The 22,861-nt window shown below is 39.8% G+C and overlaps 2 protein-coding genes across 2 annotated transcripts in view; one reads left to right on the top strand and one right to left on the bottom strand.

The window, feature by feature from the left end:
- Window positions 1-2,043: 2,043 nt before the first annotated feature.
- On the top strand, window positions 2,044-10,901 carry HEMK2 (HemK methyltransferase 2, ETF1 glutamine and histone H4 lysine). The gene is made up of 6 exons (XM_083500393.1): window positions 2,044-2,420; window positions 5,862-5,948; window positions 6,847-6,937; window positions 7,577-7,660; window positions 8,154-8,295; window positions 10,335-10,901. Exons 1-6 carry the CDS (start codon window positions 2,290-2,292, stop codon window positions 10,439-10,441), a joined length of 642 nt encoding a protein of 213 aa, XP_083356519.1. The 5' UTR covers window positions 2,044-2,289; the 3' UTR covers window positions 10,442-10,901.
- Window positions 10,826-22,861, bottom strand: part of LTN1 (listerin E3 ubiquitin protein ligase 1) — a 27,406-nt gene continuing 15,370 nt past the window's right edge. Inside the window, exons 17-30 of the mRNA XM_083500279.1 lie at window positions 21,349-21,508; window positions 21,023-21,127; window positions 19,372-19,514; window positions 18,802-18,937; window positions 18,321-18,462; window positions 17,355-17,568; window positions 16,441-16,678; window positions 15,357-15,431; window positions 14,310-14,496; window positions 13,458-13,629; window positions 13,118-13,338; window positions 12,348-12,542; window positions 11,548-11,715; window positions 10,826-11,019 (exon numbers count right to left, since the gene is read on the bottom strand). Of these exons, the coding sequence (XP_083356405.1) occupies window positions 10,957-11,019; window positions 11,548-11,715; window positions 12,348-12,542; window positions 13,118-13,338; window positions 13,458-13,629; window positions 14,310-14,496; window positions 15,357-15,431; window positions 16,441-16,678; window positions 17,355-17,568; window positions 18,321-18,462; window positions 18,802-18,937; window positions 19,372-19,514; window positions 21,023-21,127; window positions 21,349-21,508 (2,219 nt within the window). The 3' untranslated portion in view covers window positions 10,826-10,956. The remainder of the gene's footprint in view (window positions 11,020-11,547; window positions 11,716-12,347; window positions 12,543-13,117; window positions 13,339-13,457; window positions 13,630-14,309; window positions 14,497-15,356; window positions 15,432-16,440; window positions 16,679-17,354; window positions 17,569-18,320; window positions 18,463-18,801; window positions 18,938-19,371; window positions 19,515-21,022; window positions 21,128-21,348; window positions 21,509-22,861) is intronic.

Below are 22,861 nucleotides of genomic sequence, written 5' to 3'. Positions count from 1 at the left end.
CGGGGATTTACTTGTTATAATTGACCTTATATAAATTGCTCTAGCAGTCTTTTAGCTGAAGCTGGGGTAACATGCTTTAAAACCAATTATGTATTTTGAAAAATTGTTCATTATGCATGTGGATACCTCTTAAGATACAGGAACCAAATTTTGCATTATGGTTCCCGAGATCAAGGGGTAGGTTTTCATTTGTTTGGATACAAATGGATGCCATTTTGAATCAAGATGGCAGACTGTACCTTTGAAAACTGCACTGATTTTATTAGAATTCCCAAACTATGGAGAATGAGGTTGCTTGTAAATACATAAATGTGCATAGTGCTTTACAGAATACAATAGGACAGGTCCCTATCCAAAGGATCTGCAATCAATAATCAGATACAGGGAGACAATAGAGGAGGGTGATGGAAATGGAAACAGGGATAATAATGAAAAGAATGTGTAATTATGCTTAGCTACCTAGGACCATGTCAAAGGCTTCAAAAAAAAAAAGGATTTTGAAGAGGGATTGGAAGAGACTCCCATTCATTACCATGCTTTGTAATAACTGTACACTTCTCAAAAAAAAGTGAGAGAATGAAAAACGAAAAGGCAAAAGCAGAAACAGGAAATGGCTGCTGTACATTTCTTTGTAAGAGCTGGTGCTTCTAATGCCAGAAAAAACAGGCTTGCCTGTTTTAGTGTATTCAGTGGTGGGACACTTGCAGCCCTCCAGATGTTGCTGGACCACAATTTACATAATATTTGAATATTGGCTATGCCTACTACAGCTGATGGATGTGGGGAGTCCAAAATCTGGAGGACAACACGCTCCCCAGCCTGGATGTAGGCAAAAAACCACACAACTACATAGGCATTATCTGTGTGTAGGGCAGATCCCATGAGGTACAACTCAAATAAAGGAAGGCATAGTTCCACATGTAGAACTCTGGGCAGGGCTTTTTCTGTACTTCTCAGGTGGATGCCACTGCCATTATAAAAGAACAAAGGAGGCGTTTGTGACAAGTTCTGGCACCACTTTTTCTAGAAAAATAACACTGAATGTGGGTAGGCTCACATAGACCATCTGTGCTACACCAGCAAAGTTGGCTGAAGTGTGTACATCTGAGTTGCAACCTGTGTTGACAGCTGAATAGTTTGACTGGGAAAATCACCTAGTAGGTTACAGGCAGAAATGTACTTTCCTCCTCTACCTCTTCCCCACAGAGGGTGGTCCACGGGCTGGATTTAACTAACTAGTCCCGCTCACAGAAGCACACATCCAGGCAGCTCCCAGCTGTTCCTCCTGAATGCCCCCACTCTACTATTGAACTTTGTTGTAGGGCAGAGTTATGTGTGCCTCGTGATCTGTCCTGTACTCTCTAAACTAGCTTGTTCCCCTAGGTGCAGCTGAAGAGGTACCCTGTGCTTGTACTGAAGAATCAACGGCTACTCCACCCACAAGAATGGGATTGGGGCACCAACTTGTCTTTTGGCTCAGATAGCAAAATGTCTTAGGATGGCCTGGGGTGGGGGGAGGCTAACAAAGGGGGCACAGGGCAGGCAGAAGGGAATGAAAGCAATCAGTGTGTTGCATACAGACGCGCTGCACTTTTACAGAAAAATCAGTCTTGTGGTACCTTTTTTATTTTATTTCATATGCATATTTTATCCAAGAAGTTCAATATAGCATACATTGTTCTCCCCCTCCCCAGTTAATCCCCACAACAACTCTGAGGTGGTTTAGATTGAGAGTCACCTGGTAAGCTTCATATCCAAGTGGAAAATTGAACCCAGGGATCCTAGGTCCTAGTTAAACACGCTAACTACTATCGTGACCGCCTGCCTTTGCTGCTGCCTTGTTTGGGAGAGTATGGCACGCCGCTGGCCAAAGCCACGCTAAAAATCTAGATTTCTCTGCTGGTTCCCGCTCCGAGCACCCTTCACTTCTGCCCTGGAACGTTCACACTGAACCCGGAATTTGGGCTCAGTGCGAGTTGTTTATAAATCCGGACCACAGACTTCCTTCCCACGGGGTCCCTTCCCAGCAGGCAACGCACCGGAAGCTCCTGCTCAGCAAAGCAGCCCTTCTACGGCAAGAAATCTATGCTCATCGGGCAGCCGGCAGCTTTTTCTTTGGTCTTTCTGTGCCTCTCGGCAAGACTGTAAATATCCACCACCTCCGACGAAGGGATGTGTTTACATCCGGGACTTTTTTTTTGCGGCTGCGCAGTTCCCCCTCCCCACCGGCCGTTACTCTCATCTTCTTAGGCGGGAAGCCGTTTGTTTAACCCTTTGCGGTGCCCCACGATGATTCCCACTCCGTGGCACCGGCACGTGGGGCCGCAGGGCCCCTTCAGCGAGGTCTACGAGCCCGCCGAAGACACTTTCCTGCTGCTGGACGCTCTGGAGAGGGACGCGGAGGAGCTGAGGAGCGGCAGGTGAGGGAGCCAATGGCAGGAGGGAGGCGGAGGGGGGGGTGAGGATGCGCGCGCACGCAAACGGCTGTGGTGCCGGTGGTCATTTGCACGGCAGACCCAAGTTCCTGTCAGGAGCCTTCACCTCGCGCGCTGGTGGCGCGGCTCAGGTCTCTCAGCTCTGGCCTCTTGGCAAAAACTGAACTCGTTGACTTCGCGTGAATTTATATTGAAGGTGCTGCAGGTGGGTTACGTTCCGAGGACGTTTTAAGACAGCGGCGTGGACCTATGGCGAAAGTGCAGACCACTATAGCAGAGCTAAACATCAAACCGACCCCACTCAAACCTCAAATTGCACGCAGTTAAACTAAAAGTGCATATCCATGCATTTGGAGTTCTTTGAAGTCTGAAAACAAAGGAAAGAAATTTTTGTGTGCGCGCCTAATGTAAGGTTACCAAATTTGTTTCAATGATTTCGGGGACACTTTTCAACTTCCTGCTAAATACTGTATTTTTCGCTCTATAAGACGCACCAGACCACAAGACACACCTAGTTTTTGGAGGAGGAAAACAAGAAAAAAAATATTCTGAATCTCAGAAGCCAGAACAGCAAGAGGGATCGCTGCGCAGTGAAAGCAGCAATCCCTCTTGCTGTTCTGGCTTCTGGGATAGCTGCACAGCCTGCATTCGCTCCATAAGACGCACACACATTTCCCCTTATTTTTTAGGAGGGAAAAAGTGAGTCTTATAGAGCAAAAAATACAGTAGATGGATTTTGTCCGGGGACTGATTTGTAAATATGGGGACTGTCCCCAGGAAACGGGGATGTCTGGTAACCTTAGCCTAATGATGGTAAGGAGGGCATTGAACCCAGATCACAATACCCATTACTCCATCATGGCATGAAAATAAAGCAGATTCCTTAAAAGCACTCAACACACTTTTTTAAGGTTCATGTGTAAAATAATGTGCACACAACAAATGTATATGGAACCACGGGTATCATCCGGGTGCATGCAGTGGCAGATGAGTTAGTTATTTTTAAAGGATTTATGCCCCACCCTTGGATCACACATTCTCAAGGCAACTTACAAGAAACAGGACAACATTCACCCTTTCTTTATTTCTCACACAGCTGGCACAATCTTGAAGCTGGACAGATAGGATCAGGATATGCTTCCCACCACAAAGAGCAAGGCAGTTGCGATCTCATCTTTGGGAGCCTGCACATGTTTATTAGTAATATTTGTAAGCTTCAGCTAATTTTTTCTCTCAGAGTTGTGAGAATAGTACAACCTGGGCTCCTTGGAGGAAGGGTGTGAAAGAAATGTAGCAAAAAAACAACAACCAGGGCTCTGGCCTGTTTTGGTGCCTGAAGCAGAAAGTTTAAATGGCAGCCCTTCTACTAATCAACATGCCACAATGCACCAGAAAGTCCCACTGGAAAAATATTTCTTTTATTTATTAAATTTGTATAGCATTCTTCATCTGAGGACCACAAGGTGGTTTGGAATATTAAAATACAAAAATGCATAACATAGTTACAAACAAAAACAATAACTTCCCCACACAGTTTAAAAGATCTTAGGTAGTTTAATTAGCCGAAGGATTGGCAGTAAATAAATGTTTCGCCTGGTGCCTAAAGATAATGAAGGTGCCGGGGGGGCTCTCGGGACAGCATTCGATAAACAGGGAGCCATTGCAGAAAAGGCTCATTCTTGTATTGCTACCCTCTGGACCTCTCGTGGAGGAAGAAAGGTCTCAGATGGTGATTGCAGGGTCTGGGGGGATTCATAATGGAGAAATGTGGTCCCTCAGGTATTGGGATCCTGAGCCATTTAAGGCTTTATAGGTCAAAACTAGCACTTTGAACTGGGCCTGGAAACTAGTGCAGTCAGGCCAAAATTGGCATCATATGCTCAAACCCAGCATTCAAAACTCCCATTGTTCTAGGCACGTTTTGCGACAAGGAATTTCATTTGCACAAGTAGTTTCTGAGCTCTGGGCACAGTACTGCACCTAAGATTTCAGATTAAAACTGCAGAGTGGAAGGAAAGGAAGATCTCTTCGTGCCTCCCCACTTCCAGCCACCTTCTGAATACTGGAGAAGAGACCCTCTTAAGAATATTAGAGGGGTGGGCAGGGGAAGCATGGCGGGTTTTTTGCAGTCTTCAGAAGTGGACTAGACCATGTGAAAAATGAATATAAGATTTTATCTGCAGTTCTTATTTTCTGTTTCATATTCTTGTTATAAAAAGTGTGCCTGGACATTCTGTTGTTGCGCCCATAACCTAAGTTTAAGGTGCCATTTAGCCCCTAACTTTCATATCTCAGTTTCTAACACTGCTCAAAAACTGTTTTGCCCTTGTGAGCAACCTGGCCTCTGAATTCTGCACCAACTGAAGTTTCCAAACACTCTTCAGAGGCAGCCCCACATATAACACATTACAGTAATCTAACCTAGAAGTTACCAGAGGATAGATGGTAGAAGTTAGGCTATATGTGTCCAGATAGGGGAGCAGCTGGGTCACCAGCTGAAGCTGATGGAAGGCACTCCGTGCCACCAAGGACACCTGAGCCTCAAGAGCATTGCTGCTGTTTCAAGGAGCCTTGAAAGTAGAATTTCCTGATGACTTGTGCCCCATGGATCAGATGTGCCTGTCTCTCACACTGCCGCTTCTAATAGCACCAAAAAACATACCACCTTACTTTATTTCCTTGTAGGGCCTTGCCAAAGCTGGTTATGTCATACTCTATAGTGTTTTGTTCCAACGTATTGGCTTTAGTTGCAGTAAGGATTGTGAACAGTTTCTGCTGAAAGGAGTTCAACCAGCCTTGTGGCAAGATCTTTCTCAGTAGTAGTACTTGAGACTCCCTTTTTAAGGTAGTGTTGCCAAGGGATTAATCTGAAACCATATATACGCAAAATATGCTCTGTTAGAACTATGGCTGTAGTCCAGCTTGATATCTAGGATACACTTGTCCTATAGTTATGACAGTTAACTGTGCTTAAGTGTGTCTAGAGCAAACATTCATTTGCAGGATGACCCACTGGTTTTGAGGCAAAACTAGAATACATACTGGCATTTACAGATGGAAAATATATAAAGAACTTCAGCTTACAGATTGTTTTGAAAGGCCATCATTAGACTGGATAAGTGCATTTCAAATAGGATTTACTAGTTTAATAAATCAGAAGCTGAAAACTACATGGAAAATGAATTTAATCTCTTTAAAAATCAAGCTTATTAATTTATAAAAATAGAACTTAAGCTTCTTAGTGGGTATGGTCATTCCATTTAAAGTAAAGCTTACAGTGGATAATATTAATCTCTATTTTTTTCTGCAGAAAAATACATTGTATCCAGATATTTTTAAGATATGTAGTCACTGTCTGAATAGTTTATAGCGGCACAGCCCTTGTTAATCTCATTGCACCCTTATTTTTATGTCTAAAATGTTTAGCATTGAGATCTGCCTTGAAGTAGGATCTGGATCTGGAGTAGTTTCAACATTTTTGGCTTCAATTGCTGGACCCAAAGCGTTATACTTGTAAGTATTTATATGTTATTTTAAATTGTATTGTAGGATAAGTAAAGGCAGGGGGCATATGATTATTTAAATGTACCCCACACCCCTAGATCACAGAAATATTACCATGAATTGCACTTCAGTGGCCTTTTAATTAAGTTGTATACTATAGTGGGGTTTTTTTAAAAAAAAAACAAAACCTTTGGGCATAAATATATGAAGTGTAATTAAAGTCATGGGAATGTATATTTGATGCCAGTAGATCCTTCCTACAATAGACCAGTTGGGTGAAAGACGCACAGGTTGAAGCTAATACTATACATCTCCCAACTCTGTGCAGCTAATTACTTGGTTCAGATATCACACCAAATCAGGGTTCGTTTTAGCAGTAGTTTAGAACCTAAACCATTGAGTTTCCAAATGCATTAGAAGCAAACTATGCTTTAGACCTCTTTATCTGCTTTAGTATTCCATCCTTCCAGGACTTGGCTTCAAAGACTTATTTCTGTATTTCTGATTCAGCTGTGCCTGGAGATGTTTACATGCTGTGCCAAATCATAAACTTCATTCACCATAGTTTTTATGGTCTCTGAACTGAGCCAGTATGTTGCATGGAAGTCCATGGTTAATCTTGGTTTAATAAAAGTTACCAGTATTCTTTCTTTCAAAGTTTGGGTGGCGCAAAATCCCTGCAGTCAGAGCTGATAGGGATATTTGAATTGTTATGCCTAACATGATATCTTAATTGTTGCCAACTACAAGAGAATACTCTTATAAGGAACTGCAACCTGTGGGTATTTATTTGTATTACATTGTGACAGTTTTAATATCACCTTATCTAAATGATATTTGATGTCCAGTTACCTTGGTTGACAAAACATTGCTTGTTTTAACTGAAATACGGCTCATTTGCTTATAGGTGTACCGATATCAACCCTCTGGCAGGTCTGTGCACTGTAGAAACAGCCATACATAATAATGTTGACATTCAGCCCATAATTACCGATCTGGTGAGATTCAAATTATAACTCATCCTTTTGATAGATAATACTGCATACTTTCATAATACCAAACACTTCACTGTGATGTGCTGATATAGCACTTTGAGTTTATATTGTTCAATAAATTAGCTTTTTTGAGGTATTTATATGCTTTTTTTTTTTACTAGTGACTTATGTTTGTAAATTTTAAAGTTATTTATTGTGAGCTACTTCCATCTCAACATTGTTGCTTGAAAAGCAGAACACAAATATTAAATCAGATCAAGTTATAAAATGTTAATCCTTTTAATACAGAGGTACCTTTTTTCACTTCCTTTAGAAAATAATTGTAGCAAAACTATCCTCATCCAGTAATTTGGTGAGTTAATTGAAAACATTGTTTTTGGTTTTGACCTTTTCTTGGAGCATAAAGGCAATGAGACAGCATTGAGACTGATAACCAGTCTTTTAATAAGATGTCAGTCTTCTGTGACCTAACTGAAGGTCATGTGCTAAAGTTGAAGCAAACTGGAATAGCTGTAACTTTCCCCCTAACCCTGCCCCAAATTTTTTACAAAATCGTATTGAAAGTTTTACACAAGCAGGCTTGGAGAACTTTGTTGGAGAATAAAAGTTGTGTTAATTTATTTTATGTCAACTTATGTCTAGGTAACAGCATTGTTGCCACGATTGCATGGGAAAGTGGATGTACTGCTATTTAACCCACCTTATGTAGTAACCCCTTCTGCTGAGGTATGTATGCATTTGAGAAAATAGTTTATCAGCCTGTTGCAGTTGGGTAGCAGTTGTTACCCACTGAATATGTTGAATTTCACTTGTCTGAAAATTTCAATTCAACTGCAGCATTTCCTAAATCTCTTCTCACTATTAACTAGTTAATCTTGTCAAGTATTTCTGTCTTCCATTATTACTACTGTTAAGAAATTTGCACATGCATTTTCTGGATATTTGCAGCCTGATCTTATCTCAGTCACCCTTGTGTTGAATGGAGCTCTGCTTAGGTTTGCAGACTTCATATCCTGATGATTCTTCAGTAACAATAGACAGTAAGGCCATCTTGCTTTAAAAAATTGGTTAAAAAGCTAAACAAGTATGTGTGACTTAGATAATTGATTGACTTCAAATGTGTTTGACTTCACTCATTGCAAAGGTCATCTTGTTTTTATTTTGTCTAAAATGCTGCATGGTATATCAAAGTGCAATTTTCCTTTTTCATTTATTCTAGATTCACAGTCATGGAATAGAGGCAGCATGGGCTGGAGGTAAAAATGGCAGAGAAGTTATGGACAGGCTCTTTCCACTGGTGTCAGACTTGCTTTCAGCTAGAGGATTATTTTACTTAGTTGCAATTAAAGAAAATGATCCAGGTTAGCAATACTTCTGTTCTTCCCCCCCCCCCTTTAAACTTAAGGAGTTTACACCGAAACACTTGGTAAATATCCTAAAAACAGTTTAGCTAGTCTTTACTTTTTGCATTAAATCTTTTCAGATAGAGGCATGCTTTAGAATAATTTTGTAATTCATTTGAATGAGTATTGGAGACAATTTTTTGCCAGACTGGATTCAGCCACTCCTATGATGCCTTATATGAGCTGTATACATCTTGTATGATTTGTCTAGTATTCAGCTACTGCTAGTGAAAGCCCTTGCGGAGAACACAGAGTCCCCCTTCATACCATATTCACATGAATGAATTCCATATGATGAAGGGAAAGTGGGACCCCATCCCAGGTGTTCTGTGCTGGGCCAGCCTTACCCCCTAATGCTTATGCATTTAATGTGGATGGCTGCAAAGGTATATCTCATGCATAGATCCACACTCAATGTGTGGATTCTGAGGCTGTCCCAGCACAGAACATTGAGGATACAACTTTCCTTTCATCACATGAACTTTCTTCACCTGCAGGGGGCTAGAATGACCATCTTATTTCCTCTAAAAGCCATTTAGTCTCAGGCTTGGATGCTAAATGGGACTACCCAAAAATAAGGAAGACACTTTTACATATTTGGGGGGGGGGTCCTTTGGTATGCAGAAATATGTAAATTAAAACTAAAAAAATTAAGTCCCAAATATGTCTAAAGAATGTTGAGGGCAATAGCGGGGGAAGGAAAGAAAAAAAACCTGCTTGGGGCTTTAACATAGGCAAGGCAGACCTGTGGCTCTTTAGTTGTTAGTCTTCCAGCACCCAGAATTCTTGACCATTGACCATCCTAGATGGGACTGTTGGGAGACCAAGAACAACTGGAAGGCCACATGCCTCCCCTAACATCTTGCAGTAGGTATTCTGGAGGATTCGGGTCACCAGAGGGACCTGTGCCATGAGGTTACGCTTCCTTTTTTGCACTTTACCAAGATTTTTCAGGAAAAGAAATAAAAAGGTCACACATACTCTTTCCCATTCTTCCAAAACCTTCCTTGCTTCCATCAATGCATAGGACACTTGAGTTTAGGGTTAGCTAGCCCCCAACCTAAATCCTTTAACACCATATGGTAACGTCGACGCAAGGTGACAGGAAGATAGGGAAGAAAAAGGGGTCATACAATTTCCATTTCTGGTTCCAAAAAGTCACCCACCCCAGTTGCACTCTGAGCTCCAAACAGATTAATCTGTAGCTGTAAACAGCAATATTTCTGTTAAGGCAGGCATCCCCAAACTCAGCCCTCCAGCTGTTTTGGGACTGCAATTCCCACCATCCCTGACCACTGGTCCTGTTAGCTAGGGATGATGGGAGTTGTAGTCCCAAAACATCTGGAGGGCCAAGTTTGGGGATGCCTTTGTTAGGGGCTGCAACACTTCCTTGTGACTCATCACGTGCCTATTACTGCTTAGTCATGTAATGCTTGCTGTAGAATGGATTAGTGATCCATTTTTGCCCAGAGTTTCTACATCTATTTACAGGTGGCATACAGGCGAGTCAGAGGCTGCTGTAATTGAATGTTAAGTAAATGTGAATCATGGAGTAGCAAAGGAACAGATTTTTCGGTTGAGAGTCAAACTGAGACTAGGTTGGCAGTGAATTATTATTATTCATTTTTTTAATAGCCAAGTGTGTAGCTCTTAAAATGAGAGAACCTTGGAAATGATAGGTAAGTGAGCCTTACACTGGTCAGGAATCAGGAGTTAAGAACCTTGCTTAGTTTTGTTCTATATTTGTTCTCACGGCAGTGCTGGTAATCTAGTATCAGCTTTCTACAGGTTTTTCTCTTTGCCAAAAGGCAGGAAATGTAGCTGGGTGGATTGTGTTTGTGTGTGATTTTTTGTTTTTGTTTTGTTTTGTTTTGTTTTTGTTGTTGTTTTTTTCAAAATTAATGCTGAAAGAAATTTGAAGATAATTTTGGCTGATAGAAAGCTAGGACCCATCTGTTGCTTTAAACTGAGCTGTGATTTCTCATTTGTAATTACAGATGAAATTATCAAAATATTGCAAAAATGTGGCTTAAAAGGCACCAGAGTACTTTCCAGACAAGCAGGAAGAGAAAATCTCTCGGTACTTAAATTTTGCAAGTCCTGAAGACTACCTGTTAAACAAAAACTACTCTGGAATACAGGTTGCACAAAAGACAATACTTGATCCTGTATTATTTTTTCCCCACAACGAAGACAGAAGTTCTTTTGATCTGGACTGAATTTCTTGAACAGAAATTTTGGAGGGCATGGTGTGCACGTATGCCATGGAAGGCGAGGAGGCTCCATGTCCTCTTTTTTGCTCTTCAAAATATGGCACCCCTAGTATGCACAGCATTGCACTGGTGGTGTTCTAGTCTCTGGAAATGGAATTAACCAAAGCACAGAAGCTGAGGCTTTACATACCATCAGTTTTTGCCTGAGATGTCAGAATGCCTTGTTTTAATATATAGTAATAATAAATAATTATTAATATAAAAGCCATATACAATTTGTATAATACCCTGATCAAACAACTTAAGATTTTTATTTGTAAATAAAGCTAAAAGTAGCGTTTCACAGCTAAATCCAACTGTGGCTGTTGATTTTCTTTGAGAAGTTCATTGAAGCAGAGAAGTCATTTCAGAAGAAGGTCTCCCGACAAAGCGGACAGGTGGATTTGTTACTAGATGTAAACCATTTGTACTGAAAGAATAAAAAAAAAGTATTAAAAGCAGATTAGACATACATTTTACGTTAAATGTAAGGTTGCTAGATGAACAAGTTTTATTTATTTCTTAAATAGTTGAGTAACTATCATATGTGTGACTTCTGTGAAAATTAAAATGAAAGCCATTTCTGAAGCCTATTCAACGAAGTTTTTTGCCCATTTGGGTGCTTAAGGACTTATCATATTCTAAGGCTTACTACCATATGATTTCTAATAGCTTTCCCATATGAGCATACTATACTAATATGTCCTAGTCTTTCAGTTTTCAAGAATGTCGGCTGCATAATTTCCCAAGAGTGATAATTAGTTTACAATGCAGTATGGAAGTAAACTCTGTTTTCTTAAGGGAAAGACTTGCTACTTATTACAGGAGGATTTATCCTCTCAATTTTACTGAAACTCAACTAGTTTTGTGGATTTGACTACTCCTAAAGCCACTGAAGCTTTCTGTGTCTTCTTTTATTTAAAACTTGGTTCAGAATTTGTCTCTTCCATGTACTTACCAGACAGGCTGAATGGAACTTTTTCTTGCATGTTCTGCAAGCTTTTTTAGGGAGAGAGTAGTTAGAGCCATGTATGACTGAGAAACAGATCATACAGTCTTCAACACCCTCAAAGCGTTTATCCACATTGTTTTTCCATAATGCTAAGCCTTCCATTATACTTCCGTTCTAAAAGAAAATAAGTTGTCTCAGGAATCAATAATTCATCATTTCAAGTTTGTCTTTAGAGTATTTCACTTCTCATACTGGTTCACAGTCCTTTCAACTATTTTACAAGGAAGTTATACCATAGTTTGAAAGTTTTTTTACAGCATGGTGTCCCACCATTAATGCTGTCTACTACATAATAAAGTACTCCACTGTATCTGGTGACCATTTAGTGTTGCTATAGTTTTAGCAAGAGTTGTTTTCCATAGATCAGAATCTGCCAAGCATACATTTTACTTAATAGCTATACTACACAACTTTCTTCTAAAAAAGAACAGGAATTTTGACTGACGCAGCTGCCATTTCAATGGCAAGGGCTTTTGGGAGTGCAGACCTGACTGGATCCATGCTTGGAAAGTACTTCCCTCTCCCTGCTCAGTTAGGGACTGGACATTTTTTGCAAGTGCAAATTCAGGAGGAGGCAATTTCGGTACCCATGCAGATAGCATTCAGATTGAAGGTTCTATTGAGCTAGACAGAATGGAGCTGTCCAATGATGAGCAGCTGCCCTGCTATTCTGCACCCACCTGCTGTTCAGAGCAGGCCTAACCTGTGGATAATAATACATGGCAAGGACTAAACCATCATGGTACCTGATGGGTGAGATATGTGCTCAACTGTAGCATCCAATTGCGCCATTGCTGCACTGCTACACCAACTCTCTTTCCACTCTCAACAGTTATGGAACCCAGGGGGTAATTTGGAGGAAGCTGTATTATCAGTTCAATGAATATATCATCAACCGAATAGGTAGCAATGACTTCTCGCGTAGCAGATCGAGCTTTTACCTGTGTGGAAAAACAAATCCATAGCAGGCAGAATACTTGTCAAAAAGGCATATAACAGATAATTCGGAATGCACCTAAAATATATACACTTGTAAAGTGTACTTGCAATATACTTCTATTCCTCCCCTCACTGAAATATGTGCAATGTTTTTAACTGTGGCCAGAAATACTGAAAGAGATACTGAAAGTGGCTGCTTATAGAAGAGATCTGCCCTGGAAATGACAGCACAATATCTGCAACATTCATGAGCACAAATATCTTTCTTTTTCTATTTAATAAGCAGAAGTAACAATCCTGGAATAGTTCTGTGTGCTCCCACAAATACCAGAAGACATTTCCAGACATTAATTTGTTGAGAGATTGATATTAACTGAAGTATCTCATACAATAGAATAATACATAGACTGCAGATGATCACTGCCCTAGTTCAGAGCACTATATATGCACAAACCTGTTTTCCAGAAACAACCTTAAAGTGTGTGCTTCTGATTGAACACTCGATGGTAATTTACTTTCTACAGTATCAAACTTGTCAAAGAATGAAATAAATTTATGTAGATAAGATGATACTAACCATCATTCCATTAAACAACTGTGTACTGGTCTGCACTGAAGATATTTCTTGTAAAGAAAGTACACTGCTGACATATTTGCTTGTAAATTTATCTACAGTGTTGAAGACTCGTTTCTCGCAGCTATTCCACCAAAGACGAACCATGGCTGGCAAATCTTTTAATGTCATACAGTAAACAGAACATGCCAAATGAGGGATGTGGGAAGACAGCGATGAGGTGTCTGGATAAAAAATGGGGGAAGTGGTTTGTAAATAAGAACAGTTATATTACATCTCCACAGTTGTTTCATACAATGAAAGAAATTCAATGTCAATTAAAGCTAAAACTATTTGGACTGACCTTTGACGTCTAAGTCAAGCTCCTCAGTAAAGTACGTTTTTACATCCTTACTTGGGAGTTCAGCTGTTGATCCTGGAAAGGCTGGATTTTCTGGCATAAGCCTGAACAGGTGATACAATAGTTTATTCAAACTCTTAGTTCTTCGGAGATATTGTGAGTAAAGAGCTCGCAGCTGGTGGTGAAACCATACAAAAATTATTCCCAATAAAATCTGTTCTCAGAAGCATTAAAACTGAAGGAATGTATACAATGGGAGTATGACAAGGCTTGGTGGGATTCACAGCAGATTAGACAAGACTGTTTTTATACTTGCAAGGAAATTCATCGTAATGCATTGGTCAAACTATTTAAAAAAATAAGATACAACATCACAAATACATATTTCTATGGAGCAATTTAGCAATGTCAATTTGACATGTGCTGGTAAGATTGCCTTGGGTTTCATGTTGACAGGTATGAAACATACCCCATGTACTTCCAAGTCTTTCCTTCTTACAGCCAGATGCTACAAGACAATATCATTTATCCAAACTGGCATGAGAACAACCATAACCCTTGTTCAGATATATGAAAGTACTTTTTTCTCAATGACAAAAATGACTTGGGAATACTAGTAAAATAGACAGTGGAACACCATATGACAGCTATTTTGAAGCTCCAAGTTCTGGGCAAAAGGATTTGAAATGCTTTTATTTGTACTAATGGTTTTCAAGCAAAAGGCTTGCTTATTTCCTACTGCTGTGGATTAGGAATAACTGAACACAGCTGAATTCATTTGTCAGTAGAAGGATGTGGAGAAGTACATGGGTATATGTGTGTCACAGGGTGATACAGATAAACCCTTTAATTCACCTGAGAAGATGCTGCCTTGAAGAAAGTTAGTATTAATTTCCAGGTGAGGAGGTATCCCAAAACAAGGCAAAACTCATCACTTAGTGGTTGAATAACTGCAAACTCTCCAACTGGAATGCCTTCTAGGATGTTTTCCAGTAACTCCTCCTGAGTGGCAAGCACAGTCATAAGAGCTGCTGGTGGGGACCTAAAGTCAGGGCAGCAAAGGTGTTATTTTTTTACACTCAGATCGGTTTCCATTGTACCAAACATGTAAGCACATTAAACAATGCCATGTTATCTCAAGCACCTCAATGGAGGACTTTTTCTCCAGGAGAATTTCATTTTATTTTCATTTCCTTGATGCCAACACCTAGAATGTGCTACCAGGTGCTACCAAGGTGACAAAGAACTTCTTCCAGATCAAAATATGTGATTTGGGAGTTAAACCAGCCCTACTGAACAAGCCCAGAGCAAGGAGCAAAAAGATCTATAGAGAAATCAAGCAATTGGCTACTCCCAAGGCAGAATCGCTGCTCAAAATTGTGAATGTGTTACCCAGTTTAAAGGCTAGCTTGCCCTACTTAGAACACCATGATAGCTATATACTACCCCCCCCCCCAGGAGTGGAGGTCTGTGAGTCCTCAACACAGAGATTCAATGGCAGGAGACAATTATCGCCCTCACATTGTGTTTGTAGGCTTCCCATAGGTATCTGGTTGGCTATGAGAGATGGGATGCTGACCAGATTAGACTATGGTCTGATCCAACAAGGTTCTTATGTCCCTAAATGTGAACACATCAGGAAGAAGAGAACAAACACAGAACATTACTCTTTCCCAGTTCTTTGGGCGTGTACCTTCTGCAACTATGTGACAGCTCCTGATGCACGTGTGTGTGCGCATGCACACAAACACGCATACACACACAAACACAATATTGAGAATCACAGGTGCATCTTCCCACTTAAGCCGTGAAAATCCAAGTCTGGCAAGTGGTTGGAACATTTTAACATTCTACTATGATAGGCAGTTGCTTCATTCATTATATAAATAAAATGAAACGTACAATGATAGCTCCTCCTCTTCATCACCATAGGATTTGAGATCCTCATTGTCAAATTTAGGCAAGTCAGACATTAACCTGGAATTTAGAAAAATTAAAAAACAGAGATTTTATCCATATTTTTAAGGCCCAACATTATCTGTTCTGAAAAGGATTTCAACATCAGATATTACTAGCTAGTAAGCACACCATTAGGTGGTGCTGTGGGTTAAACCACAGAGCCTAGGACTTGCCGATCAGAAGGTCGGCAGTTTGAATCCCCGCGAAGGGGTGAGCTCCCGTTGCTTGGTCCCAGCTCCTGCCAACCTAGCAGTTCGAAAGCACGTCAAAGTGCAAGTAGATAAATAGGTACCGCTCTGGCAGAAAGGAAATGGCATTTCTGTGTGCTGCTCTGGTTCGTCAGAAGCGGCTTAGTCCTGCTGGCCACATGACCCAGAAGCTGTATGCTGGCTCCCTCAGCCAATAAAGCGAGATGAGTGCTGCAACCCTAGAGTCGGCCACGACTGGACCTAATGGCCCTTTACCTTTACTATAGCACACCATTATGTATTGGAATCATCCGTTTACAGAGATGCTACAAATAAATAGCTTGCATCGTTACCCTCATCCTCAGTATTAACCCTTATTATATTTAGTGCCTGACAAAATAAATATAAGGGACACAATAGTTCAAAACTAGAGAAGATGGAAGGGCAGAGGGGTGAAAGAGACTCTGCATTCATCCCTTTGCTCTCCCTCTTCCTCTATGCCCCCTTGGTAAGTCTCCTTATTCGGAATCAGTAGAGCGATCTAGCAGATGCCTACAGGACAATAGTGGTCACCATTCCCTCTGAGAGGAGGCCAATACCATTTAGTGTAGGAGCTCCCTGGTGGACTTGATGTGGAAATAGTAGTTAGTCAGTGTGCCTTTCATCTTCAAGGCAGACCTAGAAATCAAGAAGCCCTACATAGGCTCTAGTTTGGAAAGACTGCACCTTTCAAACTAATGTGAGCGATTGGTTATGCTAATATGTTCCCTGGTCTATTTCTAAATACATATTCTATGCTATAACAAGATCAAAGTGTATGTGTGGAGGGAATAACTTACTTATTTAACATGTGGTAGACTGTGATTTGAACAGGTCTAGCTCTGAAGAGCAGCATTGGAGAAAAGGTATTTAACAAGGTTTGCAGTTTATCAGGGAGATTTGTCTTCTGGCCAGCAACAAATTTGGCAGGAAGTTTGTGGTTCAATAACTGATCCTTTGAAATGTACATTAAAGCTTTCCCCAAAGATTTCAACATGAAATTCTGAAATGATGTTTCCAATGCATCTTTTTCTTTTCCTGTTCAGACAAGAGAATTCACAATTTTAATTCATCTTAGCAAGTTTACATTATAGAATAATTAGTTCTCCTGGAAAACTATTCAAAAAGGTAACATACAAATGTGATATTGTACTCTTAAAGGACTCCTCCGATTTATTGACAACTCATCTTGATTTAAACACATAAAGCTTATGTGGTAGTTAGACTACGTTTGGCCTTGCTAACATCTTTCCATTAAGAATTTGTTCATCCCATAATGTTCAGTATTTTTCCCATTCAATTTCCTAACCAAAAAAAATATTAAAAAATTGATTCCTTGTGGCAGAATGTTTTACTCTACTTTAACTGTATAAACCTAAATTTCCAGTATCCCCTTGAATCCCTCCAGAAAAACAGTGACAGTCTGGAAGCACCCAGCACACTAAATTTACATGCTTTCCTGAATGGATTGCAAAAAGTGAAGTATTTCCAGAGCATGGCTGAAAGTCTCATTTTTTTATCAATGAGCTTAACAACCTAACCAGGTGAACAGACCACCACGGTACACAAACAGAACAGTCTTGGAGACTGAAAAGTTCTGTATTTCTAAGACTGTTAGATAAAACTGCAATCCTAAGGTGCAGTAAAGCAGAGTGTCGAAAATATTAGTTACTTTTCCATATTATATTGTATACTTGTCATTTGCCAGACTTACTTGTAATTTTTACCAGCAAAGATAAAAGTAAACTATGAATGCCTTCAGAAAAGAATTCCTGCCATTCAGCCATGAGGTTTGGTGGAAGTTTTTCGGTGATTTCAGGAGTTGCTGCCTGGAAAAAAGCACTCGAGGCAGCACTCAAGTCGCAGCTGACACAGGCAAACACTTGCACAAGGGCAACAGGAAAGACTGCCTGGCTGTCACTTGTTGTCTGGAAAAGAAAGAAGAACACCAGGATGGGCTTTATTTTTCCTTTTTTAAAAAAACAACAACTGAGGAATTTCAATAACACCCATTCAAAGAATAATTTTAATCTAAAAGTTACACATTTTCTTAAAACGTTAATGACAACAAACCCTTCTATAACAAATCAAAGCAATTTCTTTAAGTATAAAAATAGATTCCAATAGTCTTTTCTCTCTCTAATGATGAGGAGAATGGCAGGATCTATCTGTTGGTAAGAGTATGGTAAGAGATTGTAGGGGTTTGGAGCCTTGTGGTCCCTTCTTCCAACTCTACAATTCTACGATTCTATGTTCTATATTTCTTCTTTTACCCTCATTTTGACATGATTGTTGTTCCACATTTTTATCCATACCTCTTTGTACAAGGTCAGGTGTAACATTTATCAGTTAAGCATATTTTAGCAAAATAAACTACCAGTTATGTTTTGTTGAACATGTTGTGGAACTGGTGCACAGGACTAGATTGAGCTCGGATAATCTTAAATGTGTTCTGAAATTTTTGCTTCATAAAAGTTCAAAACATTTACTGTAGCCAATTTTACAGTAAAACCATACAATAATATTACTTAAGTTTACATGATAGGCTGTTGCCGCATATTTTAGATTTCTCAAAGGCAGGAACTGCCACCCAGTGGATTCACAAAGAAAAATATCTGCACTCTCAGGACTTCATGCAGAGGCCTTAATATCATTCCCTACATTTAAGTTTGCTTCTTACCTCTAACCAGGCCAGCATGGAACACATGACAAAATCCCACTCACTCTCCAGCAAAGAGGAAGGATCATTCAGCAACAAAGAAATAAACCGGATCATCTCTATGTTCAAGCCAAGCACCTGTGGGCTTCCTTCCCGTAGATTGCTGGGGGGTAGGGAGGAAAATTACAAAAAAGAAAATTAATCAGGCAGCAGATTTTGTAAAGTATTCCCCCCCCCCCCAATATTTGTGAACACTGCAGAAAGCAAAGAGGAATTCCCCCTTCTCTCACACACAGGAGGAATACCTCTGCTAAGATAATGCCTATTAAGACAAAGGGAGATCCTCTGAAAAGAAAAGTATGCTTCTTGCTACAGAAATATTGTTTACACTTACACAAATTTCAAACAGTTATTTAATTGAATTGCAGCCCTATTATAAATATAACCATTTCAACCGTGCAACACAGACCAGTCATAATAAAACTGTAATAAAGCTACCCACCAGCTAAAAAGAAAGCTGTCCTCATAGTCATTTCGCCAGGATATGATGATTTTTAATATTCCAGGCATTAGATCTCCATAATCAATGCTTCCACAATTCAAGCAGGAATTTAAAATAGCAAGATATCCAAAAGCTCCTAAAACAGAGTCAAATGCTAGATTTAAAATATCACATTAAATGTTATTGAAAACAACAAGAAAAGCAGTAAATTAGAAGCAGAACAAGATGTGAACACTGGTGGTTGGATGCAAGATCAGAAAAAGGTAAGTTAAATAATTCCTAACGTTCAGCTTTTAAAAGGGCATCCATATTGCATTTTCTTCAATCTGTAATAAATCAGAACTTGTCTAAAAGAAACTTAGATTTACCATTTATCTAATGAGTACGCTTAATAATATGCACCTTGGAAAAAGCACTTAACAATACACTGACTCGTCAAGAGCCTTTTCCTCTCTCATGAAGAGCAGAAGCAATTCTCAAAGGCAAGCAAACATCTAATTAAACTGGTGCATTTAAAATATGACTCCTACAAGCTAATGAAACGTTGGAGATAATATTTAAAGCACTGACCATCAGTACTGTAAAGTCCACTTTCATTGCAGGTCATTAGTTTAGCAGTGCACTGAATGACAAGCTCTTCCTTGTCTTCCTGAAGTAAAAATGGAGACAGATTCTGAAGTGTGTGCAAGTTGCCTTCCGTTAATGGAAAAAACCTGTCCAAGAAAATGACACATCAGCAGACAATCTGGAAATCAGTACGATGTCCACAGATAAAATGCAAAGTAATTCAGAAGGGCCATGAAACAGGGAAAGTTTTGTTGCAGAATTTTATGAAGAAATAGGATTTGCACAACCACAAACCAGGACCCCCAGAGCATTTATTTGAAACAGACAGGACTCTCCACCAAAGGGAATTAAAGCATATAGGAAGGGGGGAGGGTCAGGAATGCTGAAGATGTTCCATTTCTGTTTCTCATGCTATTTAACATCTATATGAAGTAACCAAGGTGATCAGGCTAAAGTGTCTTTAACAGCTCTGTCACTCATCATTTACACCTACTAGGCTTAGGGAAGCTGTAGAAATAGTGAACAGATGTCAGAGAGCATGTAACTCCAACGCTGTACCAGCTGTACTGATTGACATGGGCCCAGAAGAGCTGTGGCAAAGTGCTGGTTACCTTTAAAGCTCTAAATGACTTGGGCTATCTGAAAGATCACCTGCTCCCATATGACTGTGCCTTAAGATCAGCTATAAAAGCTCTGCTTGCAGAACCGCCAGCAACATCAATAAGGCTGGTGGTTACAGAAAACATGGCATTTTCAGTGCTGTCCCCATCATTATGGAACTCCTTCGCATGGAAAGAGCAGTTGGCTCTCCTGTTGACTGTTTAAAGACTCTAAATGCCTAGCTTTTAACCACAATTTTAAATGACTGATTTGAGGTTAGTCCGGGTTTATGTAATATAATTTGTCAGTATTTTACTATTATATTTTCTATTTTATCACTTTAAAATAGGGGCAGGAGGGTATATGGCACTGTTGTTGGGGATGGGGGGAAAGGAAAATATGGATTTTAAATGTTTTGTTGTGTGAACCACCTTATGGCCTAAAAGACAGTACAGGCAACTTCCCACTCGCACGAGGGGTGTCAGCGGGATGTCCATCAGTCTATTCCGCCCCATTCCACCCCCTTTTGGCACCAAAAGCAGCACGTGCGCCACCAAATATCTAAGTACGTATCAACAATACAGAATATTTTTACCATTTTGCGTTACTTGTAGCCAACAAATTATGACCCAACAACCATATTTCATCCGAGTCATGATGCATGACATATGTTATAGGTGAAGTAATTCCATCCAAATTCAAAGCTATTGTTGTTTATTGTCTATGTTGTTTAGGAACCAGGTGCAGTGAAACATCATTTCCACCTCATACTCATGTGATACATGTGCTTCTCGTGAAGAGGGAGAAGGTCTTTATCATAGAGTGGCTCCAATTTGGAGCAAAGCTTGAAAATCCAAACAGCCTAGTTATATGATCACTAATATGCACTTTTATCACTGCCATCTGATTTTGGACCAGAGCAGTGCTGGCCATATCCTCTCTCTTTATAATGTGAGACACAATGTGGGCCTTTCCTCCCATTTCCTACTTTAATCAATGGGGCAGCTGTAGGTGTGATCACAGTCTAAGAAAAACTACAAGCCTACTATCATACCTTTCTGATGTACTGAATAGTCCTTTTATCTCACAGGATGCAATATTCTCAGTTTTTATCAATTTAGCCATGGTTAAGGCCCAAAGTCGTCCACAGTCTTTTGATCTATGGAATAATAAAGTTTCTGCGATAAATCTGGTTTATTTAAAGACAAGATAAATGTTCATTTTTATTTATTCTTGATGTGAACAAACTTCAGATTAGATAACAAAAGTGATACCTGAACAGGAAGAACTGGGATATTTGTTGCTTTCTAATGAAAGCTGTTTGAGAAACAATTGTTTGTTTTTTGAGAAACAATGATTTCAAAAATAAAAAATACCTACCTATTGAATAATATTCTTAATAGGCCATTTGTATTAGTTAGTATGCATAATTTTTCACATGAAATATCCATTACTTGCAGGTGGTGAAGGAATTCAATAAGAAGGCTGGGTGGGTTTGCTAGTTCTTCAATCCACTGTAAGGCATATAGCTGTTCTGCGACTAGAATAACAACAACAGAACAATATCTGAATAGTATAATCGAGCAAATGAATTCATTGCTAACCTTTTAATAGTTATTAAACATATAATTGAACATGGTAAAATTTATACTGCAACAATAACCAGAGGAAGCTGTTTATATAATGTACAATGTCCTTTTAATATACATGTTTCAAATTTCTAACTATTATCCCATAAATCAACTATAATCTCATTTTACAGATAGGTAAACTGAAACTCAGAGATGGGGATATATGCGTTTGTCACCTAATTCTAAATCCAACACTCCACTTATTAGGCTACACAATAGACTGTGCAGGGCAGGAGTTCAGAACTTTTATGACACTGAAAGCTTTCACACACAAGGTATTTCCTATTCATTTCAAAAGAGGAGGCGTCTCCATGTACACAAAAGAGCTTTCTGCCCTACAATTAAAATAAATAGGGACGCCTGTGCACGTAACAGTGGTCTGTTTCACGTGCCACTGTAAACCATAGTTAAGTTTAACTGTGGTTTAAAGCAAAGGTTGGGAACCATTGGCTCTCCAGATGTTGCTGAACAACCCCTTCCAGCAGCCCCAGCAAGCATGACCAATGACCAGGGATGATGGGTGTTTTACTTTAGCAAGATCTTAAGGAGCCAAATGTTCCCCACATCTAGTTTAAAGGAAAACACACAGCATGCACAGAGCAAAAATTATGGCTGCTTCACTCCTTCTCTGCTCCTACTGTGGACACTGCTGCCAGCAGCTAAGGCATGGTTTGGTTTAAAGTTGCATTTGAACCTGTGCTCATTGTTTGCCTTTTTCCATACAAACCTCAAGTTGTAATCAAGCTTTGTTCTGGCCTTAGCACTTATGGCTTGTTTCAGGGAACAAACAATGAGTCTGGGAAACAATGAACATAATGTCAAAACAAACCACGGCTTAGCTCCTGGCAGCAGCAAGAGGGAGGGAGGAACTATGCTGCTGTGATTGTCAACCCATACACCAGTACACAGCACATTCACTTTTAAACCAACTGTGATTTCAAGTTATGTACACACAAGCCTAGTGTAAATCATAACACAGAAAGCATTAAAAATGCCACTCAATTATAATCCTAGCATATCTTTATCAATTCACAGTTTTCAAATATCAGTTGTCCCTTAAAAATATTTTACATAAATAGAAGGAGGAGAAGAGTTTGGATTTGATATCCCGCCTTTCACTCCCTTTAAGGAGTCTCAAAGCGGCTCACATTCTCCTTTCCCTTCCTCCCCCACAACAAACACTCTGTGAGGTGAGTGGGGCTGAGAGACTTCAAAGAAGTGTGACTGGCCCAAGGTCACCCAGCAGCTGCATGTGGAGGAGC

Source organism: Podarcis liolepis (genome assembly GCF_965112155.1).
Source record: "Podarcis liolepis genome assembly, chromosome: 4".
NCBI lineage: Eukaryota > Metazoa > Chordata > Lepidosauria > Squamata > Lacertidae > Podarcis > Podarcis liolepis.
This window is presented reverse-complemented; position numbering and strand designations above follow the sequence as displayed.